The sequence below is a fragment of the Aptenodytes forsteri genome, unplaced genomic scaffold, assembly GCF_000699145.1.
Source record: "Aptenodytes forsteri isolate BGI_AS27 unplaced genomic scaffold, ASM69914v1 Scaffold118, whole genome shotgun sequence".
Lineage (NCBI taxonomy): Eukaryota > Metazoa > Chordata > Aves > Sphenisciformes > Spheniscidae > Aptenodytes > Aptenodytes forsteri.
This window is the reverse complement of record NW_008795859.1, coordinates 1,583,606-1,604,203: the sequence shown is the minus strand read 5'-3', so window position 1 is coordinate 1,604,203 and position 20,598 is coordinate 1,583,606. Positions and strand designations below refer to the sequence as shown.

The 20,598-nt window shown below is 40.5% G+C and overlaps 2 protein-coding genes across 11 annotated transcripts in view; both read right to left on the bottom strand.

Annotated features, from left to right (window-relative positions):
* The window catches only part of VPS33A (VPS33A, CORVET/HOPS core subunit), a 9,239-nt gene extending 8,856 nt beyond the window's left edge, over window positions 1-383 (bottom strand). Inside the window, exon 1 of the mRNA XM_009283966.2 lies at window positions 375-383. Coding sequence (XP_009282241.1) covers window positions 375-383 — 9 coding nt within the window. The remainder of the gene's footprint in view (window positions 1-374) is intronic.
* A 339-nt stretch (window positions 384-722) lies between these two features.
* Window positions 723-20,598, bottom strand: part of CLIP1 (CAP-Gly domain containing linker protein 1) — a 64,724-nt gene continuing 44,848 nt past the window's right edge. For 9 of the 10 annotated variants that reach the window (XM_019473285.1, XM_019473286.1, XM_019473287.1 and 6 more), the window contains 10 exons: window positions 20,126-20,263; window positions 18,280-18,386; window positions 15,505-15,625; window positions 10,177-10,229; window positions 4,695-4,812; window positions 4,289-4,448; window positions 3,459-3,508; window positions 2,609-2,614; window positions 1,910-2,034; window positions 723-1,189 (listed from right to left, as the gene is read on the bottom strand). In XM_019473285.1, coding sequence (XP_019328830.1) covers window positions 967-1,189; window positions 1,910-2,034; window positions 2,609-2,614; window positions 3,459-3,508; window positions 4,289-4,448; window positions 4,695-4,812; window positions 10,177-10,229; window positions 15,505-15,625; window positions 18,280-18,386; window positions 20,126-20,263 — 1,101 coding nt within the window. In that variant the 3' untranslated portion in view covers window positions 723-966. The remainder of the gene's footprint in view (window positions 1,190-1,909; window positions 2,035-2,608; window positions 2,615-3,458; window positions 3,509-4,288; window positions 4,449-4,694; window positions 4,813-10,176; window positions 10,230-15,504; window positions 15,626-18,279; window positions 18,387-20,125; window positions 20,264-20,598) is intronic. The other variant, XM_009283883.2, reaches the window with a different exon arrangement.

The following is a 20,598-nucleotide window of genomic DNA, read 5'->3' as shown; positions in this document are numbered from 1 at the left end:
TTGGTCGGCCGTTACCGAAAGCCTGCTGCGGGAGGGGTCGCGTGAAGCGTTAGCAGAAACGCCCCACAACGCTGCTAAGGTTTCTCTGTTTATTTACAGCGCAGCCGCAGGGCGCGTTTGTCCTCCGGCAGAGCCCGCGACATTCCTAACGGAACAGAAAGATACGAAAGAAGACACACCTTTTTTTTTTTTTTTCCAAAATATAACTTTAATATATATATGCATATATACACACACACCCCACACACACTATAGAGAAGCTGAAAGAACGCAAAAAAAAAAAAAAAAGGAAAAAAAAGGATGTCCCACGAACTGTTTTAGGTGTGCACAGCATACAGGTTTCCAAAAAACGCCACAGCAGCTCCATTTCTTACCTGCTTCATGATTTCGTGTTTCACACTGCCGTCAAACTGCAGCCCAGAGCTCACGTTCAGTGAGCGAAATCACAGTCAAACGAGTAAATGAAGATAAAGATGAAACATTTCTCAACCCTGTCCAGTGTCAAAAAAAGCTTAAAAATCTAAATGTACAAATTCAGCCTTAAAATGGTTTAGTGCAAATACGAAAATTAACAGCATCATTTTAAAGTATTTAAATAAGCTTTAATAGAACTATAGTGCTTCGTTCCTATACATGTCTTCCCCTCAACAGATGCAACAGCACAGGGGCATTTCTTGTTAAGAGTGGGAACAAACCCAGAACCTGGGAAGAAATAGCATAAAGTCATTTGTTAAATCATTTATTTATATTTCACTTAAGTTTATTAAAGGGAGATAGGGTATTTATTAGCGGAGGAGCAAAATATTCATCCATGTACTGATTCTGGAGTGGATGGGCAAGGGGAATGGGAGCGAGGGGTCAAGAAACGCTGTCCCTTTTCCTGACATTCAGCACACACAAATGCTGGTGGTATAAATCGTCCGATTAGCACGCACAGACAGTCTATCCTCCCGGCCGCACGTCGCATTAGAAGGTCTCGTCGTCATTGCAGTCGGCCGTCCAGTGCCCGAACATCTCGCAGGTATCGCAATAGGGGCGTTCTTCTCTCCTGCTGCCGTGGTAAGCTGAGTGGGGTGGCTCCTCCAGCATCTGTGCCTGCGTCGGACAATCTTCAGTGTCGTGAAGATCAAAGCAGCCGCAGATATCACAGAAGAGACGAGGTTTCTTCTTTGACAGGCTTTCTTCCTCACTGCAAGATCAGCACCAGGGCAAGTCAAGCAGGGTACTTCTCCTTCATAAAGGAGAAAGGCCTGCTTCCCTGCCCTGCACGATAGCCTGCCTCATAATCACTGAGACTAAGGAAGCACTACAGTGGTCAACAAAAACAAACAAACAAAAATTACAAAACCCCTTCTGAAGATCTTCTGACATCTTGACTACCTTGCAGTACCCCCCATATTCCCTTATACTGTAATATTTACTAAACAAACTGCTCTGTTTGTATAAATATTTCAACAAATACAGACATTATTTAGAAAAGAAATACATGTAAACTAGTTTCTCTTTTTTCTTGATAGAAGAGATCTGGAGTCACAATATATCAAAGAAGTTTTAGTTCTCTTTCTCTGGACTGGATCTCCCCGTCTCAATGCAGCTATCGGCCTCCTGAGAGCAAAGACTCTTCTACTTAATTTGGGAAGGGTCAAACTCAACCAAGACTGACAACAAATATGTTATGATACATCAGTGTTTGTGATCGATAACTACAGAGGATCATTTTGCACCACCAGGTACACCGTAGCAAAGGACCTAAAAAGGAGGCTGGATTCAAATCACCCTAAATTCAAGAGAAAGCTACGTTTGTCCTTCCTGACAGCTGAAATCAGGCTGGCGCATTGTGCAGCTGGCAGAACAGACTGCTACCAACAGCTCCCAAAACACAAGCCAAGGTTTCCTTTAGGATTTATACCTGTCATAGTTATTTATCTCCTCTTCGTTGCCATTGAGGGCTGCTTCACACATTCTTTGTATTTTCAAGTTCAATTCTTCATTTCTTCTTTGCAGATCTACTATCACTGAATTCAGGAAGTCAATCTATGATAGTCAAGAACAAGGACAGTCAGCGGGCTGAGGACTGCACTTCAGAGAAGGCGAGCAACAAAGGAACGGCCCTCAAACTGACACATGCAGATCTGCATTAACTCTTACCGTTGGATTGTTGTATTACAAAGAGCACCTGTGGACACTGAAAGAACAAGGGATAGGAACTTCCCAAAGGACCTCCGAGACCCTCAGTATGATTTATGTCCAGGGAGCTAGGTAATTCTGCCCAGCCAACATGTCTGACAGACATCGGTGGGTCTCAACCCACCACTGATAGATCGAGTTCTTTTTCTAATGTTACATTTTGAACGTAAATCCAGTTGTGTAATTCTGATCAGAATGGCGTCTCTGTTCCTCTGACCCTGCAGCTCTAGCAGATACTCTCAGAGCTATCCTGGAGGGGCAGCGGGACAGCGCAGCGCACCCGTACGGCATCTCCCAAAGCTAGTTTGAGCCACAGAGATCAGCAGGCCAGCACTGCAGCAGCACCGCTGAATGTAATCAAGTAATGCTTGGCAAATTAACATAGTGAATAAAATAAAGGAAGCCAAGAAGTGGAACAAACCTCGTGCTGATTGGAAGGAAGCGTTCCCATCAGCAGGTGAGTTCAAGGAGGAAGAAAAACAGAAAAAGATTGGTGGTTAGTGTATGTTAATTGCACTACTTCTGATCTTTGTACAGGCTAGGAAGGAGATTTTTTTAATCAACATGACTGACACCACTGATCTAACAAGGACTTTTATAACGAGCAGAAGGTGCTTCTATTCTAACCGTGTTTCCTAGGCATTTGTTGTCACAGGCAGCCTGTTGCATGGCAGCGCTTCACATGTTCATTATGATGATCATACTCTCTGATACACATTTTTCCTGTTACCAGCACATACTAACTGAGCAACTTCCTTGCCCCATTGCTGCCAAGCCTCATTCTGAGTAAAGTTCTGCAGTTAAGAAGCAGCAAAGATCAACATTTTCAACTGCAGAAGCTTAGAAGTAGCATGGGAGCTCAGGTAACCCATTTCTCCAAGATGGCAAGCACCACAGATTCAGGTGGGCCATACCTTATTCCTTGTTGGCATCCGAGAAACCTTTGGGAAGAACAGCAAGGAGCAGTTTATGAGTGTGCTCTGCTGCGCTGTACCTCACCAACAGACTGCAGGTCAAAACTTGCCACCCCTGCTTTCCTGCTTGCTTCCTCATGTTCCAACAACCTGAACTATTTCTCCGGTATCACTCATCACTTGATTCTTAATATTTACTGTCATTAATATTTCCTTCAGAAGCAGAAGGTTACAAGATAAATCTGCCCATTATAATCCTGATTTACAAAATCCGGTAGGAACTGTCTTTTGAAAAATATTTCACTCTGCCTATAGACACACTGCTGTTTTAGCATGCTGATGTTTCTGATCAAATACCTGCTTCTCTTTTGCAATTTCATCTTGAAGTAGATTAGCAGCAATGTCACCTTTGAAGAAGAAAACCAACAAAAACAAACAAGGTATAAGTATTCAGTAATCTAAATTATGAAACATACAATGGCTTAGTCAGAGACTGAAACAATGTAATACTCTCTAGTCTCCAAACCATCTTATTCTCACTGCTTTCTAATCACTCAGTATAAGCTTCTGCAAGGGTGACTTCTTTGAGGAATTTTTTTGACCACTGCATTATGGAAGCATATTCAATACTGCATGTTACTTATTAAAATACCAAAAATGTATGTATAGGTGACAGCTAACATTCACAGATCTGCAAAGGAACACTCCTCTGTTGAGAGATGAGACTACAGTGGTAAGAAGCTTAAGAAGCTCGGCATAAGGTAAGCATGAGTGTCTGAAATGTGGGATTCCCAGTCCTGCGCTCAGGTAGGTGGTTTTGATACAATGCCTACACATTACTTTGCAGCTACAGCAAGGAAAAACAAAATCAGACTGAGAGAGGCTCTTGCACAGAAGCCCCACCACAAACAGGATAAAGTTTTATGGTTTATGCACGTTTCATTTCAAGTCAAATTGTCCCCCACCCCGGTGTAAACGGGGTTAACTGGCAACATCGGTGGCTTTCATATTTTGCAGCTAGTCAGATTTCCTTCATTCAAATCTTACTGTGTTCTACAATGGGAAAGTCACCTGTCACAGGAGGTTCAATTAGTTAAACCTCCTTTTAACTATCTGGTTAACAGTTGCAAAAATCTACAAGATTAAAGCTGAAGGCACAGAGACAGTAAAGAGGCGCTCTCTTTTACCTGAGGAGCTAGTTACAGTTAAAGGCTGTTCGTTGTTTTCCTTGAGTTTTTGCTCCAAGTTCTTCACCTTTTCCTCAAGTTTCAATTTGTCAGACTCCAGTGACTTAACCACTGACTGCAAGGTTTTTGCAGAAGCATTTTCTCCACGGAGCACCATGATCTGTAAGATTTCAGAATGCTTAGGCCTTCCAGAATGAAGTAGTAAGGGCTAAATAGCCACCAAAAATACACGCCAGAAGTCACCTAACCAGGCACGGATTCTAAAGATTTAATTCTAAGGTTTAACTATGCTAAATTAATAAAGAAAAACAATTAGCCAGCTCTTCAGTAGCAAGCATACAAAGCCATATGCTTCTAGCCACAACTTAATCCGAAATTAAGAAGCATCCGACTGTTCCTCATTTACCTCATTTCTGAGTTTTTCCAGTTCCTCATCTTTTTGTGTGATCAAGGCACTAGTAACACTGATGGATTTTTGTAAAGATGCTCTCTCTTCATCAATTTCTTTTTTTAATGTTGATTCTCTAAAAGAAAACCAAATACAACCAGAAATCATCTAAAGAATAGATTACTGTAGTCGCCTAAAGAAGTTTTGTTTAATTTCAAGTATTAGACTACTGTAAGAAGTGGTTCTTAAAAAGCCAATTTCAATTCTGTACTTGACTGAGATTTTATATATGTATAAACATTTCAGATGTTACAACTGCAGAAACAAAGCAAAAACTTTACCTAGGTAGTACATGCCAGAATCTGCATATCATCGTATCCATTTGAATTTAAAGAAGCAAGTTAATAGACTGGGGAGATACAGGATAAACAAACATGTTGCACAATGTTCCACAAAACCTAACTTCAGCGTTTTGTTACTTCTTGAAAATTATTAACAAGCAACAAAACATACATGCAAAGCTCATTATACAAGTTGTCATGCAAAGCATTGATGATGCTGGAAATATCAGCTGGTCCTCACTAATTTCAGTAACATCATTATTTCCTGAAACACGTACTTTGAGAGTTTCTGGGCCTTTAACTTCGGTTTCAGCACAAAACCATGTGGGATTTGTTTTACTTCAAGAAGGGTTAAAAAGAAATCCTCCAGAGCAGGCACAAACCCCTTCTGTATGTCCAGTTTTCCCAACCTTTTCAGCTGATCTAATAAGAGATGCAACTTCTGCCTACAATTCCTGTCCTGACGGTGATCTTAAGGTACCATAGCTATGACATCCTCACACTGATGCTAATGAGTCTTCCTGATTGGTCACAGAATACACACAGATGAGCAATTGTCCTCTGATGTGAGGACTATTGCTACAAAAGCTCCTTACAAGCGGAAAGGTTTTTGTTTGTTTAAAAAAAAAAAAAAAAAATTGTTACTCCAAAATCTATGTTTACTTATCTAGGAGAGAAACTTGCTTTTCAGAGCACCAAGGAGTGCCCAGCAGCTAGCTGTCAACTCTCCGAGCTTCTGCAGGTATTCTCTGTGCAATTCCATACATCTTGGCTTAGACGATCATGGTCTCACTGCCACAGCAGTGAGCTGCTTCTCTTCTTACTAGCCAAGAGTGCTGAAGCTAAACTAGGCTACTTGAATGCATACCCACTACACAAAAAGCACGAAGTAGCCAATACTTCAAAGATACCAAGTGGCACAACCATTTTAAGTAACTAAACAAAACTACACTCTCTTAGGACTGTTCAAGGGCTCAAGAGCAGAACACGTCCTTGTGTGACGATGCTCAGTAGGTAGGGGACAGCTATTAAGTTCAAATGGAGAAGTTTTCATATCCACGGTATCTACAGTTAGTGAGAGCCATGATACCCAGACCATGAAACACAGTAAATCTCACTGACTCAAGATAAATAGGAAACCCAACAATGAGAGCGCAATTAATGCAATTCTTTCATTGTTAAGATTGTACTCGGGAATGGAAGCAGCAAGTGGAGAATCTGGGGTTTAGAGAAGCTGATGCAGCTACCAAACAAGAACCAAAAGGTTGATTTTGGTTTTGGTATTTTTACAATGAGAGAATTAATAGAAGCAGAAACACAACAAATTGCAGACTGCACGATCTTGCCTTCAAATACAAGTCATACCCTGTTCACAAAAACCAAAAGGGCAACAGCATTTAATAGATCTCCTCGCCAACCCTGACTCAGCAAAGCACTAAAAGCATGACAGCAATCTCTGTGTTCTTCAGCAGGATTACATACACGCTCTAGCCTAACCCATGTTTTTAAATGCTTTGCTGAATTGGATCAAAAGCGCAGGGTGGTGGTGTGGGAAAGAAATGTGCCACCAATGCATGGGACGCTGCTGACAGAGCACAGCTGCCCTCTCCAATCCACCGAGCTGCAAATCCAGCGTTTACTTAAGGCAGGGGAGATGGGAAAGTACATCTGGAAGTTGCTGCTCGCAAGCTCTCCTGTACCTGAGACTTCACCCGGGCTTCCCTTTGCTATATACACAGCCATAGAAGGGCAGATGGAAACCCCAGTGACTCATCTCATGCACAAGAGCTTGTTATTTAGCCAATGTTTCCAGTTTTTAGTCAGATCTTCACCTTGGAGATCAAGACCAAATATATGCTTTTTGTACAAATACGGTTAACTTGCCATTTATTGGGCTTGGTTGCAGCCACCACAAGCATTTAGGTGGTTGAAAAGGCTAACAGTTTGTGAGCATATAAATATATATTTACAAATTCAATATAGGAGTCTAGAATACTGTAACAGAAGGGGGAGAAACAAGAGAAGAAAAGAGGAGAGAAAACAAGAGGGGGAAAAAACAGTCCCTGTACTGTAGCACTGTTGTTTTTCTTTTACAGGGCAGTCTCTCCAGGAACCATGCTTTACAGCTCCAGGTGGAGGCCCTCTAAAACTTTGATACTGGAAAACCTACAAATATAGTAGGTATATGTCACTACTTACTTACACATAAGTGTAGATCACAGTTCACTTCCAGCATCAGCTGAGAGTCTACCCCACTGATGCTCTCAGCTTCAGGATCATTTGTGGTATGATTCATATGAGAGATAGTGAATGTAAGGAGCGTATGTTGAATGTGAAGTAACTACATAGTGATAACTTGCAAGACAAATCTTGTGGAAAGTATTTATTTTATCGGGTTGTGGGGGGGGGGGGGGAATTGATCCAGTGAACTTAAACTTTTTCCCTGCCAATTCAAGTCCAAAATATCTGCTTGCCAGCAGGGATTAAAGAAAAACAACAATAAAAATTACTTTGTCATTTCACACACCATTTTAAAATTTCACTTTCTTGAGGAGGCTAAACCATGTTTTGAGCAGTGTGTGGACGTCATGGGAGAGAGAGGTTTTTCTTTTGTTTTAACATTAAAAAAAAAAAAATCACCCAGATTCTTCCCTTACTACAAAAATAAGAAATTCTAAGAATGAAGCAAATACCTTAAAGTGTTACTGGGCAAGCTTTAAAAATGCAAGATAACAAGAACCACATGTTAGAAACATGGAGTAGAAATGCAAAATATTCTAAGGAAGAACTAAATTTGCACCAAGGGGCTTTTTTGTTTTGGTAAAAAATATAGACTTTTTTTTTATATATATAGAGAGAGATATATATAGCTGAGTATTTTACAAAACAAAAGCAAAAAAAAAAAAAAAAAAAAAAAAATAACGTGGATAGACTTTCTTGAGTCTTACCATTAAAGACACACAGATATAGCAAAGGAAGCAAGGGTAGGAAAGGGAAGAGAGAGGAATGAAATGAGTATTGATAAATAGCGCAAGCTCAAAGACAGTAAGACAGTTAGCAACCCACAATGAACCTAATAAGCTGAAGTAACATAGAACCCCCTTAGATTCATAAATATCAAACTCCTGTTACTCCTAGCCGGACTATTTCATAGAGGGACTTGCTAAACTAGAGGAAGAGAATTCCTGTGGGTGGAAGGAAGGCAGGAAAATTACTGCTAGAAATTTGACCTAACTGAAACAAGAAGATGTCTCTTTTTCAGTATCTCAAATTCTTAAGACAAAAGGAAGAAATCATCACTCATCACCAACTTCACGAGAATTTGGGAATTTAGAGACACTTTTTTATTTAATTAGCTCTTCATTCAGCCTAACTTTTTTCGTTGCAAATAATGTCATATGCTGGCGTATTTTAACCCCTACTGGCCTGCAGTCTGCTTCAGTGAGGTTGACTGTTTCTGCTACTTGTTTTATCCTTTCTATTGGAGTTTATTCAACACTGTTGAGAAATGTCATTAAGCCAAACTTGGGCATCTCAGTGTAACCAACTGAAGGTGAAGTAATGTTAAAACTCACTTTAATGATTTCATAATTATCTAGGTTATTTCAGGCAGCTCAGAGTAAAAACAGGAGAAGGAAAATCAGAGCCACACACCTTGCTTTTTATAACTTACTACAGAATTCGTCTTTTAAAATGTATGGTATGAAACAGAACTGCTGGAAAGTATTGAATGAATCTTGGGTCCCCATTCCCTCCTTCCTTCCCCCAAGTAACTTTCAGGAATACACTATTTAAAAAACTCTCAACTATTTAAAATACATGTTTTAAAACATGTTAAATAACAGGCTATAAACAGCATTCTAAGCTGTCAGCAGTACTAATATCCTCTTTTTCCCTCCCTTCCTCCACATCAGATATGCTGGAGATGATCCTCAGTTGGTGTAAACATACTAATTATTGTGGATGTCAAATGGCCTTTACACCAGCTAAAGATTTCTCTCCTTATCTTCTCCTTCACCTCATCTTAAAAAAAATAACTTACACTTACGCTATTCTATGCGGCTAAAGGTTGAGTGATCCAGTTCATAAGGTTGGTTAAAGCTGGAGGTTCAGCTGCTCACTTGCCTCTCTGTATAACAACTGATCAAACTCTTACATTCTCCGAGGAAGCTTTAGCTTGTGTGATACCCTATGTGCCTCCTGCCCTTTAGAAGAGTGTGAGCTACAACAGAGTATGACCCACCTCCCAGGTAACAGATTATTAGGGAATACAAAAGGGATCAGTGTATAACACTGAGTAGCTAAGGATGTGCATAAATACCAAAGTACCACTCACTGTTCTTTGTTGCAACCATTTAAGAGGGGTTTGTTTGTTTTTCCTGGAACACGTGGTGTCATGGAGAGCTGCATCTTTTCCTAAGGATTTATATAACTGCTTTTGAAAAGCCCACATTTTCCTAAAGACATTGTAGCACTTAGCCAACTAGCTTTCCATACATGTATTGCAGAAAGACAGTAAATTTTGTAACTTGGGACCATTTATTGAACAGCACAGTTTACAAATGGATGCCCCAGTCACCCAGGACAAATCTCCTGGTATTTAAAAACAGTGCTGAATGAACTGCAATAATTACTGCCACAACGAACTCAATATCCCCAAACTATGGGAACAATCCATTCAAGGCTGAATACCCGCCGCTTTTCTTTCTTTTTTTTTTTTTTTTTTTTAAATAACAATCCTTAGCATCACTGTATTTTTCCATTATTCTTTAAGAACTTGGTGGGTCAGATCTGTACACACACATATTTATCAGACTAATGGACAATCCACTATTCCAGAGAAGACTAAAACCAAACACTAAACTGGTTACTGAAAATGAAGAAAACTACTACAATGCAAGAGGTGCGTAACTAAGGAGGAAATGGTAAATACCACTTCTTAACGTGTTCTTACATTAATACAATTACATTTCCTTCTCACTTTTAATAAAGAAAATAGGGAAGATATCATCTGTAAGCCAATCTGTGTAACAATCTCAGGACTTTTAACTATGATACAATAGAAAAGAACCGCTTTCTTAGCGCTGTTTTTGTATTATGTTTTCTGAAGTTTTCTGTAGGACTGTACAGTTAAACACACATCAGAAAAAACAACTTACCTCTTTTTCATCTCTAATAACTGGTTATTGAGTACTGATCTCTCCTCTTCCAGCTAAAACACAAGTACAAAAAGACTACAGTTAATACACTAAGGATTGTTTCCTTAGTATAATATATCAGAGCATCATTATCATCATAAAACAAACATGGGAGAGGCTACAGAGCCTAAAAATCCTCAAAGTAATCCATTTTCTACTAGGACAACACACACACACAAACACAAATTGTTCAGTGACCAAGAATATTAGCTAGTGAGGGGCTATGACTGCTTTATATAGTATTTTCATGTCCCGTGCACACAAGAGAGGTGTGAGGCTAGTATTGTCTTATACGATATTTCCGGGTCCCATGCACAGCAAATAGAACCATAAGCTTTTCTGCGCCTGGCTATTAAGTTTAGCCCCATATCGGTGAATTACTGGATTTGCTGTTGTTTTGACCTGGATAATTGTACTACTGATCCGTATTTGTTACTGTACCATTATTTAGAGATAAATTATTGATCCCTAAAGCTGTTGGTTTAGTGTCTGTTACTGTATCCTGAACCTGTAACTCGGCAGGGTCACCTTAAGCCCTCACAGTTAGCAAGGCCTTCAACTGAAAATACTGTTGCTGCAGGTTCTTGGGGTCCAAACTGACAGGCACACATAGGTTTAGGAAAAGCAAAACAAAACAACCAACCATAATTTGTACAACAACAAAACTGTAAAGCCCCACCACAGAAACACTATGGTAACTGAACTTCTGATAAGGTTAAGAAATTAAGTCGTTTTCAGGCCAATTAATTATTTTTCACCATCTCCTCCTTTCTTCTTACTCAATGGCCGAAGTCAGCAATTACTGCCCTACAGAACTGCTTATAGTAGCAACTACCAGTGCCTTGGCTTGAAGACAATCTCTCTTTAGATTTCACAAGCATTCAGGGTTCATCCACAAGGTTAGCAATACATACATTCATAATGGAAACCTCAGAGCCCCGGGAACAGCAGCAAATAGTCTCTTATTGACTAAATCCTTTCAGCACTTTGCAGGCATTCAGGTTTGGCACAGACAGGCACAGAAAGCGTTAAGCAAGTTCCAATGAAAAGGAAGGTTGTCTGCCAGCCTCCAAGACTAGGCTAAATGCAGCTCACCTAGATAAATTGTCTCCTCCATGTTTTCTGACAACTTGCCTTCTCCTTTCGTGTACTGCAGTGCTGTTAAGCCTTCCAGGTTTAAGATTAATCGGTATCATTTTGCTGGGGCTTAATCAGACAACTTCATTGATACGAAAAATAGATAGTAGAAGGGTGTAGAGAGACTTATATTAAGGAATCTTAAAGAAAATCAAAATGTCTCTCTCAAGGAAAGTGACCACAGTAGACTGTGAGCAGCCATAGTACTATGGGGGTATGACCAAATTTTTCCTGCAGGCAAGTCAAAACCAGCAATTTCACTAGCAGCACAAAGTATAGCCCGTTTCCGAGAATTTTTGTCTGCTTCCTACACAGAGGCAGCCTATATGAACTCCTTACAGCTGTACAGACTGATGACAAAAAAGGAGAAGGAAAAAAGAATATGAAAATTCTGAGAAATGTTTCACTTCCAAATCCCAGTGAGCTGCACCTCTCCAGAACACCCTCTGGCATCTATTTTATATGGCCTCTCTCCTCCCTCAGACTCATGTTGCAATCTCCTGTGCATCACACTTTTCCAGCTGGTTTTTTGGACTACTTTTCCTCTACCAGCACTAGCATTTCTCTACGGTCACACTGTGCAGCATTAACCAGGCCACGTTCCACAAACAAATTGCCTCGTTTCACCCCAGGCCAGCTTAACTTTCTGGTGTTTATGCTCTTGACTGCCACTTGCAATTGGAAAAACCTCATACTGACATTATTCACCCTTTACTCCCCAGAGGCCATGTCCACAGAGCTCCATGATGCTCTCCCCGTCCCATCCGCCCCCCACCTTTTTATCGGTTTCTTTTAGGAAAAGATTGTGGTGCCTGTTTAACTCAGAAAATCCTTCAACATCTGTGGAATGCTCCAAGACTGTGAGCATAAACCCTGCATCTCTCCTCCCTTTTAGTTCCCTGGTTGGCTGTGGAGATGAGTGTTTTTTGTACAGACCAAGACAGAAGTGGATTTAAAAGAGAGAAAAGTAAAGGACAAGATGTTAGGGAGTTGTGCAGCTTCTAAACCCCTGTTGCAGCTGCATCGAGTTATGGATCAAGCCTTGAGCAGCTTTGTGGTAGAAAAGGAGAAAGGACACCCCTTCTCTCATCAACATTCCTCCAGCAATCCGCTCACTCTCTCATTAGCCTCAGAGCAGACTTCTCGCATACCTTTAATAAAAGATGGACCAGCCGAGCTAGTAGATATTTCTACACTTTTTCCAATGAAGTTAAAATACCTGGGCAGGTCTAAGGCTCCCAAAATGCTACAACAAATAATTTGAAGCCAGGAAAGTTCCCCGAGCTCCTATCTATCTGAATGTGAATCTTTAACTAATTACAGACAGCTAATTACTTATGGATCAATACAGAAAAGCACCCCTCAGCATCTTTAGTATAAGACACTTTAACCTTTAGATGTCAGGATAAATCATTCATGAAACAGTATTCATTAATTTTGCAAAGTGTGTCACATGCAGCCACAGATTCACTAACCCAATTGACTAACACACTTGCTAGAATTTATATAGTTACCATAGCGACTGCTCAGAATACTTAAGACATATGCTTGCTACCTTTCTTACTGCATTTTAATAGGCATATGCACAGAAACTCACACAGACTGAAGCACTGCTACATTCTGTGCTTTCCTCCCTACTGTCCAATTTTTCAGTATCCACTGCATAAAAGCAGTTCCATGAGCAATCCTGCTCTGTGTTTAACCTCTTCGCTGCCACCACAGACACTTGTTCTCTAAAATCTAATCGAGCAATTCTTCATGGTAACATTTTTTTCACTCCCCACAGACAGCCTGAACCAAGGAAGCCCACAACATGCTGCAATTTGGTGCCTAAACGCAGTGTACATTCACCCGAGTGACAGCAAAGGAAAGTGATGGTGGGGATCAGTGAGACTGTGCTAGCCCAAGATAGGGCTGTCCGAGAATCCTCAAGGCCAGCTGGTTTTGTTGCCGTTTCATTAAGAGAACTCGGCAGAGTCCAAGGTAGAACGAGGGGACTGGAAGGTCAGGTTCTGCAGAAAACACGGAAAAAGTCCTGTTCCTCAGGATAACAGCAGGTTTCTATCAGAACGAAAAGGCTGGTTAGACTTCACATGCTCCAGATGAGACAGGGAATGCTTTTTAGGAGAACATCTGCCTCCACTCCCAAGTAACCAGGAAATACGACAGTTCTGGGCAGACAGACCGCACGTTTTGCCAACGAGACCTGAACAATACTGAACTGAGAAGAGCTGCACTCGTTAGTTATGTGACACTTGGAAGGAAACCTGCATTTTAAATGACACCATTTTGCCTTCGCTCCTTTTGCCACAACACAGCTCCCTGGAATACCAAAGGCCTCTTCCAGTCTTTTAGGAGGTTGTGCAGTTCACTAGACCTAAAGCCACCACAGTCCAAATATTACATGTAGGAAATGCAACAGGCGGCATTCCCACATTTCCAAGACTCAGATTACATCTTCCTCGCAGAAGAGGACATAATGCAACACAAATGGCTGAAGAAGGCAAACAGACTGTTTCTCCAAGCTCTAGCAGATCTTCCAGATTTGTGATCTTGGAGCCATCTACTCACGGGCGGAAAAGGCTATGGTGCAAGTGAACTGAGAATATTCCAGTGTGCAAGATGATCGACTAATCCCTGTGCTTCACAGATTACAGCTGTCTATCCTGGCAATGAGAGAAGGATCCCTGCTGACAGATCCACAGCAGGCAGGATGCAGACAGCAGGACTCCTTCACAAGGTCACCTGGAAACAACGGAGGCCACAGACTGAGATTGCAGTGACCACCGCCAGCCCGTGCCTTGTGGGCTGAAGGTTCCCTTCCCTCGGGGACTTTCTGTATATCAACTCTGGCTACATATAATAGGCAGAAAGGTTTGACCAATGTTGCCGAATACTTTTCAATTTACAACTCTTTCTGAAAATAACAGGTTGCCTCAAAGATTCTGAAATAATTTAAGAAAACATGTGGGAGTGGGGAGCAGAGCTCCCACTGGCTGTTTAGGATGACAGCATTCTCTTACCACACCACTACTCAGATGCAGCATGAGTCAGTGGTTGAGCCCACACGTCTGGGACTCTTGTTAATCATCTCCACAGGCTCTCTAGGATGAAGGAGCTCGTGCGTTACTCCTGTCAGCAGCCAAAAGGATTTAGAAACTGGCCAGATCTGTAGTCACTGATCCTCAGTATTTCCAAACAGGACCCTTGAAGAAAAGTCAGCCTCTTGGTTTTAAAAATATTAGGCTTTGTTGCAGGATGGAAGAGATCTGTTCCACTGTCACTGGGAACAAGCATACCCCTCTTCTGCACGCGTGCTATCTCAGAAAGGCAATATATAAACCCATGCCTTCTACGTTCTTGCTTTTGGACCAGATCTTCCAAAGATGTCTTCACGGTGTGGCTGTCACTGGATTTGTTCCACAAGAACTAAAACCACCATATTTAATGGCTGTAAATCTAATTTATCTTTTGGCAAGTACCAGTGTTATAAGCTGTGTAACTAAGCCCATACTTTAAGATTCAAACAGCCTGTTCAAATGTAATAGTAAAAAATAAAAAATAAAATTTAAGAGAGCCCTTTTCTCCCCTGTAAACTACCGCCAGAAAAACATCTTACATCGATTCCAGTCCTCCTGGCTGCAGCACTGTTCATGTACCTGCACAGTATGAAGTTTAAGCAAGCATACATGTGCATAGTGCTTTTTAGAGACAGAGTCCAACCAAGTAGTTTCAAACAGTATTCTGAAATACATCCTAAATACTCTTTTTTAGTGGGAAGGGAGAGCAGGAATAAGGAGGAGAATTAAATTGCTAGATTTCCTTAGTACTGGGTAGATGGAGATTTCCACAGTTGGATAACAAAATTACTCCTGACAGAAATAGCAAGTGTCTGTTAATACATTTGGCTAAAGCATATTTAATTTATGCTTATTCCCAAGCCTCCTAAGTATCCTTCATGGGTTACGTAACCTTCTGTTAGCCTGCAGTTCTAACCTCCCAATGCAGGTGGCTTCCAAATTTATGTTAAAACATTCTCAGAACAACTCATCTTTCAAGCACAAACATGCAGTGCAACGTCACCCAGGCATCAGCGGAAACAGCATGCACAGCACTTGCACCATAGATCGGGAAACGTCCCAGCCACTCTACCTTCTGATGACTTGTGACTTCGTCCCTGCTCCTGCCCAGCTCCTCGGCAAGTTTCACGTTCTCCTCTTGCAAAGCTGCAAGCTGCTGGGACTTCTGAGCTGCTGCCAGCTTCAGCGCTTCGCTGCGAGGACAGAGAGTACATCGTTACCATAGGAACGAGAGAGGCAAGAAAAAACTGTGGGAGAGATTCAGCTTCACAGCTTGGAAAAATACATCTAGGTCACGTGTCTAATGGGATCTATAATAAAGGTGACAATCTATACTTCAGATGCACGGGGACAGGTTTAACCCTGAAAAGCAGTAGCAGCACAAAACTCCTTTTCCTTTAAATGTATCAGATACTCAAAGAAGTGGAAGGTAAGTTCAGACTGCTAGTTCTGCATGCTTCCGATGGTTAGCAAATGCTTGGATTTAGAAATACAGGGTAGGGTTTGACAAGAGTGTTGGCGAGGTTAATAGCCTAGACTTTCTCTGAAGTGAACTCTGTAGCCAGAGGGAAAACATGAGAATTGTTAAAAAAAAAAAAAAAAAAGGGGGGGGGGGGAAGGAAAAAAGAAAAAAAAAAAAAAGAAAAAAAAAAAAAGCTTACAGTTCCGCTTATTTAAATACTCCCTACAAGGTCTGACATCCAAACATACAAGAATGTGCAAGATCACAGGAGGCAAAACAGGAAAGTATCTAATCTATTCCATTATTTTAACAGATACAAACCTGAAACCAAGACAAAACAAAAGCTGAAGAAAAAAAAAGGATTTGCAGGTTTCATTGACCTATGTTGCCACTAAGATGTGTGGTTTCCTTAAAGTAAGTTTATTTTCAACAAAGTTTTGAAAAAAATATTTTGCATGCCTGCCTGTAACACAAGTGACTAACACAAGTTTTTATAAGATTTGACAATCTCTTTCAAAAAATAAAAAAGATGTGCTTCATTTCATTAAACAGTAATTTTTATGACTGTGTTTTGTTTTCATGAAAAGGAATCTTCAGTACTCCCATGTGCCAACGTTGCACAGAGTTAAACCCTGACTGGAATATTAAAAATACTTTTATGACTCTGGGAGGCAGAAGAACCCCTAAGTCAGAAACTTATTCAAGCACTTCAAAATACAAGGAGTCTATGGTCTATTATTGGGCACATTTAAACTAAAGGAAGTCTGATTTACTTTTCGAGTTCAGCATGTAATATGGCTAAGATTTTCCAACCATTTCTTCTATCTGGTCTCACCTTGACCGATTTCTAATCCGACCCACCTAGACTGGATTAAACAGGCTAGCTCACATCACTGAACATCGATTCAAATTATCTTGGTGTGAACCTACTTGCTGATGCAGGAACATACCTATTTTTAACCACGACTGTTTGCTGAACTGCAGTACTAACCAGTTCTCCTCTTTTTGCTTTTGGCATTAAAGCGTAGATTCAGGGCATTATAAAAAAAGCACACAAAATACTGGGGTCAATTTGTGTGAAATGCTCCCCTGTGCTTAGTGCCAAGGAGCTTCAAACTGATAGCTGCAAGGGCACTTGACAGTAGGCAGTACTAAACGAATACACAACATCCAGCCGGTATTTCTGCTTTTCTTCATCCTAGTTTTGCATGGAAGGCTCTTTTACAAAGGCCACCAATGTCACTGTAGCACCCTCCCACCTCCAAAGGCGCTGTTCTAGAGGCAGCAGCATGTCCCTACCTACAGTCACAGCTCCTGTGGGCAAAATCTTCCCTCTATTCTCCTTTGCAAAGACAAGGGCACTACCTTCATCAACTGACCTCTCAAAGGCGTTCTCTCCACCCACACTCCTGCTGATCAAGAAATGCCTATTGTCAAGCAAATTCCTTACTCTAATTAAAACAAGCAACACACAAAATAATTACGACAACAAAGATCAATTAAAAACAACTAGACAAGCTTCCACTTATCCACAATGTCTCATACCACTGATGATTAGAGACCACATTCAGCAATAGTCTATGACTAAGATTAACCTTAAGGAAAAAGAAAAAAAAAAAAACAAAAACCAAACCACAAAGTGATGAGGATCATGAGAACACTTTCAGTGCTGAAGATTTTCAAGGACATATCTTCTATAAATAACTTCTGCTTGACAAATTACAGTCTAATATATTTTGTCTTTCCATGATACCAGAGTCTGCTAGCCCCTTGCTGTTCTAGCATTAGAGCAACTAGTCTGGAAATAATTAGTTTGCTTTGGCATTTCCCACCAGCACTGAGGCAGGTAGGAATTGCTCACAGAATGAAATCCTGCCTTCCTCAAAGGAAGCTGCTGCCTATACAAGCATGCAGGTTTTTAAAAGCAAGCAGTAAAAACTGTCAGTCAGAAACTTAGTATTAATTCTGTGTGCTGATTTCCTTTGTGTCCGGTCTTCACCTCAGAGCAGTGGTTAAGAACTATCACAAAATGACTTATGGAACTAACAGGAATAATAATTAGCCAAAGCTGCTCTTAGCTACCAGTCCAGACTCCAAACTAGTGCCCTCAGGTGGCAGAACTCTATACTTCCTCCAACAAACAAATTATTTCAAACGGAAATAATCCTCAGAGTGAAGGATTTGCTTCAATACCCTTCAGCAATTCAGGAGCAGCATTCTGATTTCAAGTTTTATACATGTCAAACTAATATTTAATTTTGACCTAATATCTGCCTTATAAGTGAGGATACGAGAGAGATACTGAAAGACAATTTAAAAAAAAAAAGGAAAGGTAAATGTAACTACAAAGGAATGGTTTAACAGATGTAACATTGAAATACTTACAATTCTTTTTTAAGTTCTTCCACTTTCTTGTTCTCCAGATTTAGAAGCTCTTTTGATTTATTAAGTTCCTCTTCATTTTTCAGGTTGTTTTGTTTAAGCATGTCCAACTTAAAGAGGAAAAAAACCCTCGTTACACTAATGAAACTATACAGTTCTTAGGTGTAGCACTCAGAAAAGATACTTAGCAAAATGGGGGCCTGAGCTGAGCTGTTCCACTTTTTCATCTTTAGTCTTTAAATTAATTCAGCCTGTTTGTACTGAGAAGCATTTGTCTAACAAAAAATGTTATGAGACTTTCTGCATTCGAGTCAAGCAGCACAAAGAATTCAAAGTCCACTGAAGAGCAGCTTACAGTAATCTGATGCATATACCCTGATATAAAAGGTAAAGCACCAAAGCACCTCCATTTTAAATGCTATACAACTCAAAGCACTGTTGCTGTTTTTTTAAATTCAAGCTTGTTGCTAAAATTAGCTGTTCCCTTGATCTTTATTCCTCTAAGACAACTGATAAAAAGTTCTGCTTTACCATACCTTAATTTCTGAGAAACAGTAGGCTGTATGTCGTGCTTGCACCCATAAGAAATGAATTCCTTTCGGAGGTCTTGCTGCATGGGACAAATTGTTGTGTATCTATTTACTGAGCTTGCATCTACCACGTAAACAGCACAAGCTTGCGAACCTTATTTGTTCACATTCAGCAACACATTATATTACATAACAGATAATCTTCAGCCATTCTCATGGCATTACAGGACCCTGTGGATTTTTTTTTTTTAAATCCAGAAAGTGAACCCCTGCCACTGTTAACGTCACCGCTTTTCATTCTCGAGTCATCAGATCTCGTTGGAAGTCAGTACTGTTTCAGCACAAACTGTGGCATTTAGGTTAGCCCAGCTGTTCACTACCCATTATTACGTGAGCTGCAAAAGATGAAAGAGCCATCAAAAAGAGGCCTGCAGATCTCAAGATCTGCAGAAAAGATGCCAGTTCAATGTTAGACTAGATACGCTGGGGCAAAAGAGTGTGAAAAAGATATTTGTGAGGACATTTTTCCCTCCTTTGAACCCTGAAGTATCACAAAGTGGTGGGAGGACGTAGACCGAAGAACAAGTCCCTAGAGGAACTGCTGTACACGTTGGACTGTGAAGTTCTTTGGGACCACTGTGCTCATCTATTTGTATAGTGCATAGCTCAGCAGAATTTGTACCTCGTCAGATCACAATTCTGATTAACAGAAAAGTGGAAAAAAAGAAGGAATGATAACGTTACACATGCCAAGATCACAAAGAGGATGTACAGAGCAAGGAGTGCACTATAGGTGAGAACTGGAGCGGTAACTTTTGTGCATTAGGAGCACTGTTACTCAGAGTTCTGTAGCACTTCATTGGAGTGTGAAGTTGCACCCCGTACTTACAACCAGGGAACTGAAGCACAGAGCGGTCACATCTAAGCAACTTATCCAAAGCTATACAGCAAGACTGATTAAGCCTTGAAGTTAAACCCATGTCTCTTGATTCTGTGATCTGCAAAAGCTGCTGTAGCATCCAGAACTCCCATTACATAATTTTTTTTGTTGCTGCACCAAGATTTAAGGGACATGACCTTATATGCTGTAAAGTATTTGAAACCACATCCAAATTACAGAAGAACATAGGTTATATGGCTATATAAAGCACCTAGATTTGCCATCAATATGCACTATCTAGTAAGTTTTATCAAGACTGAATATTGTGGTGGGAAGATGACAGAATCCACTCTTGCCTAAGCTAATTCTCTGTAATTCAACAGTTGTTCCTTACCAACTAGGCAAAACATTTCATATAAAAGCATTTAAATGCGATTACTTCATTCTGTAGCTTCTCATTGGTCTGTCTAGAGTTCTCCAAAGAGGCCAAAGTTTCAATCTTTTCTTTGTGAATGGCATCCTTCTCTTTGGTCACCTTCTCCACAGTCTGGAAAACATCTTCTGCCATTTTGGCAGCCTACATATAAAGGGGGGTGGGGGAAAAAGCAGCGTTACCAAAGGGGACTCTGAAAGCAAAAGATGAACCACAATACTTTATGCACAGCTCCACTGTTTGCCAGCTGCTTTCCAATCAAACAAGGACTTCAGCTGGGAATTTATTTGCATTTTGAAGCTGCATAAAGTATAAATAGACATGAGAAGATTCAGTTCCATGCAGAAACAGATCATAACCCCATGCTTGTGTTACCACCGAGGAAGCCCATTTCTTCTTTTTTTAATTCCTGGATTTCTAATTACCACCATTGTGATTGCTCTTATGACTTATAGCCACTTTAGACAGTAGTAGTTCAA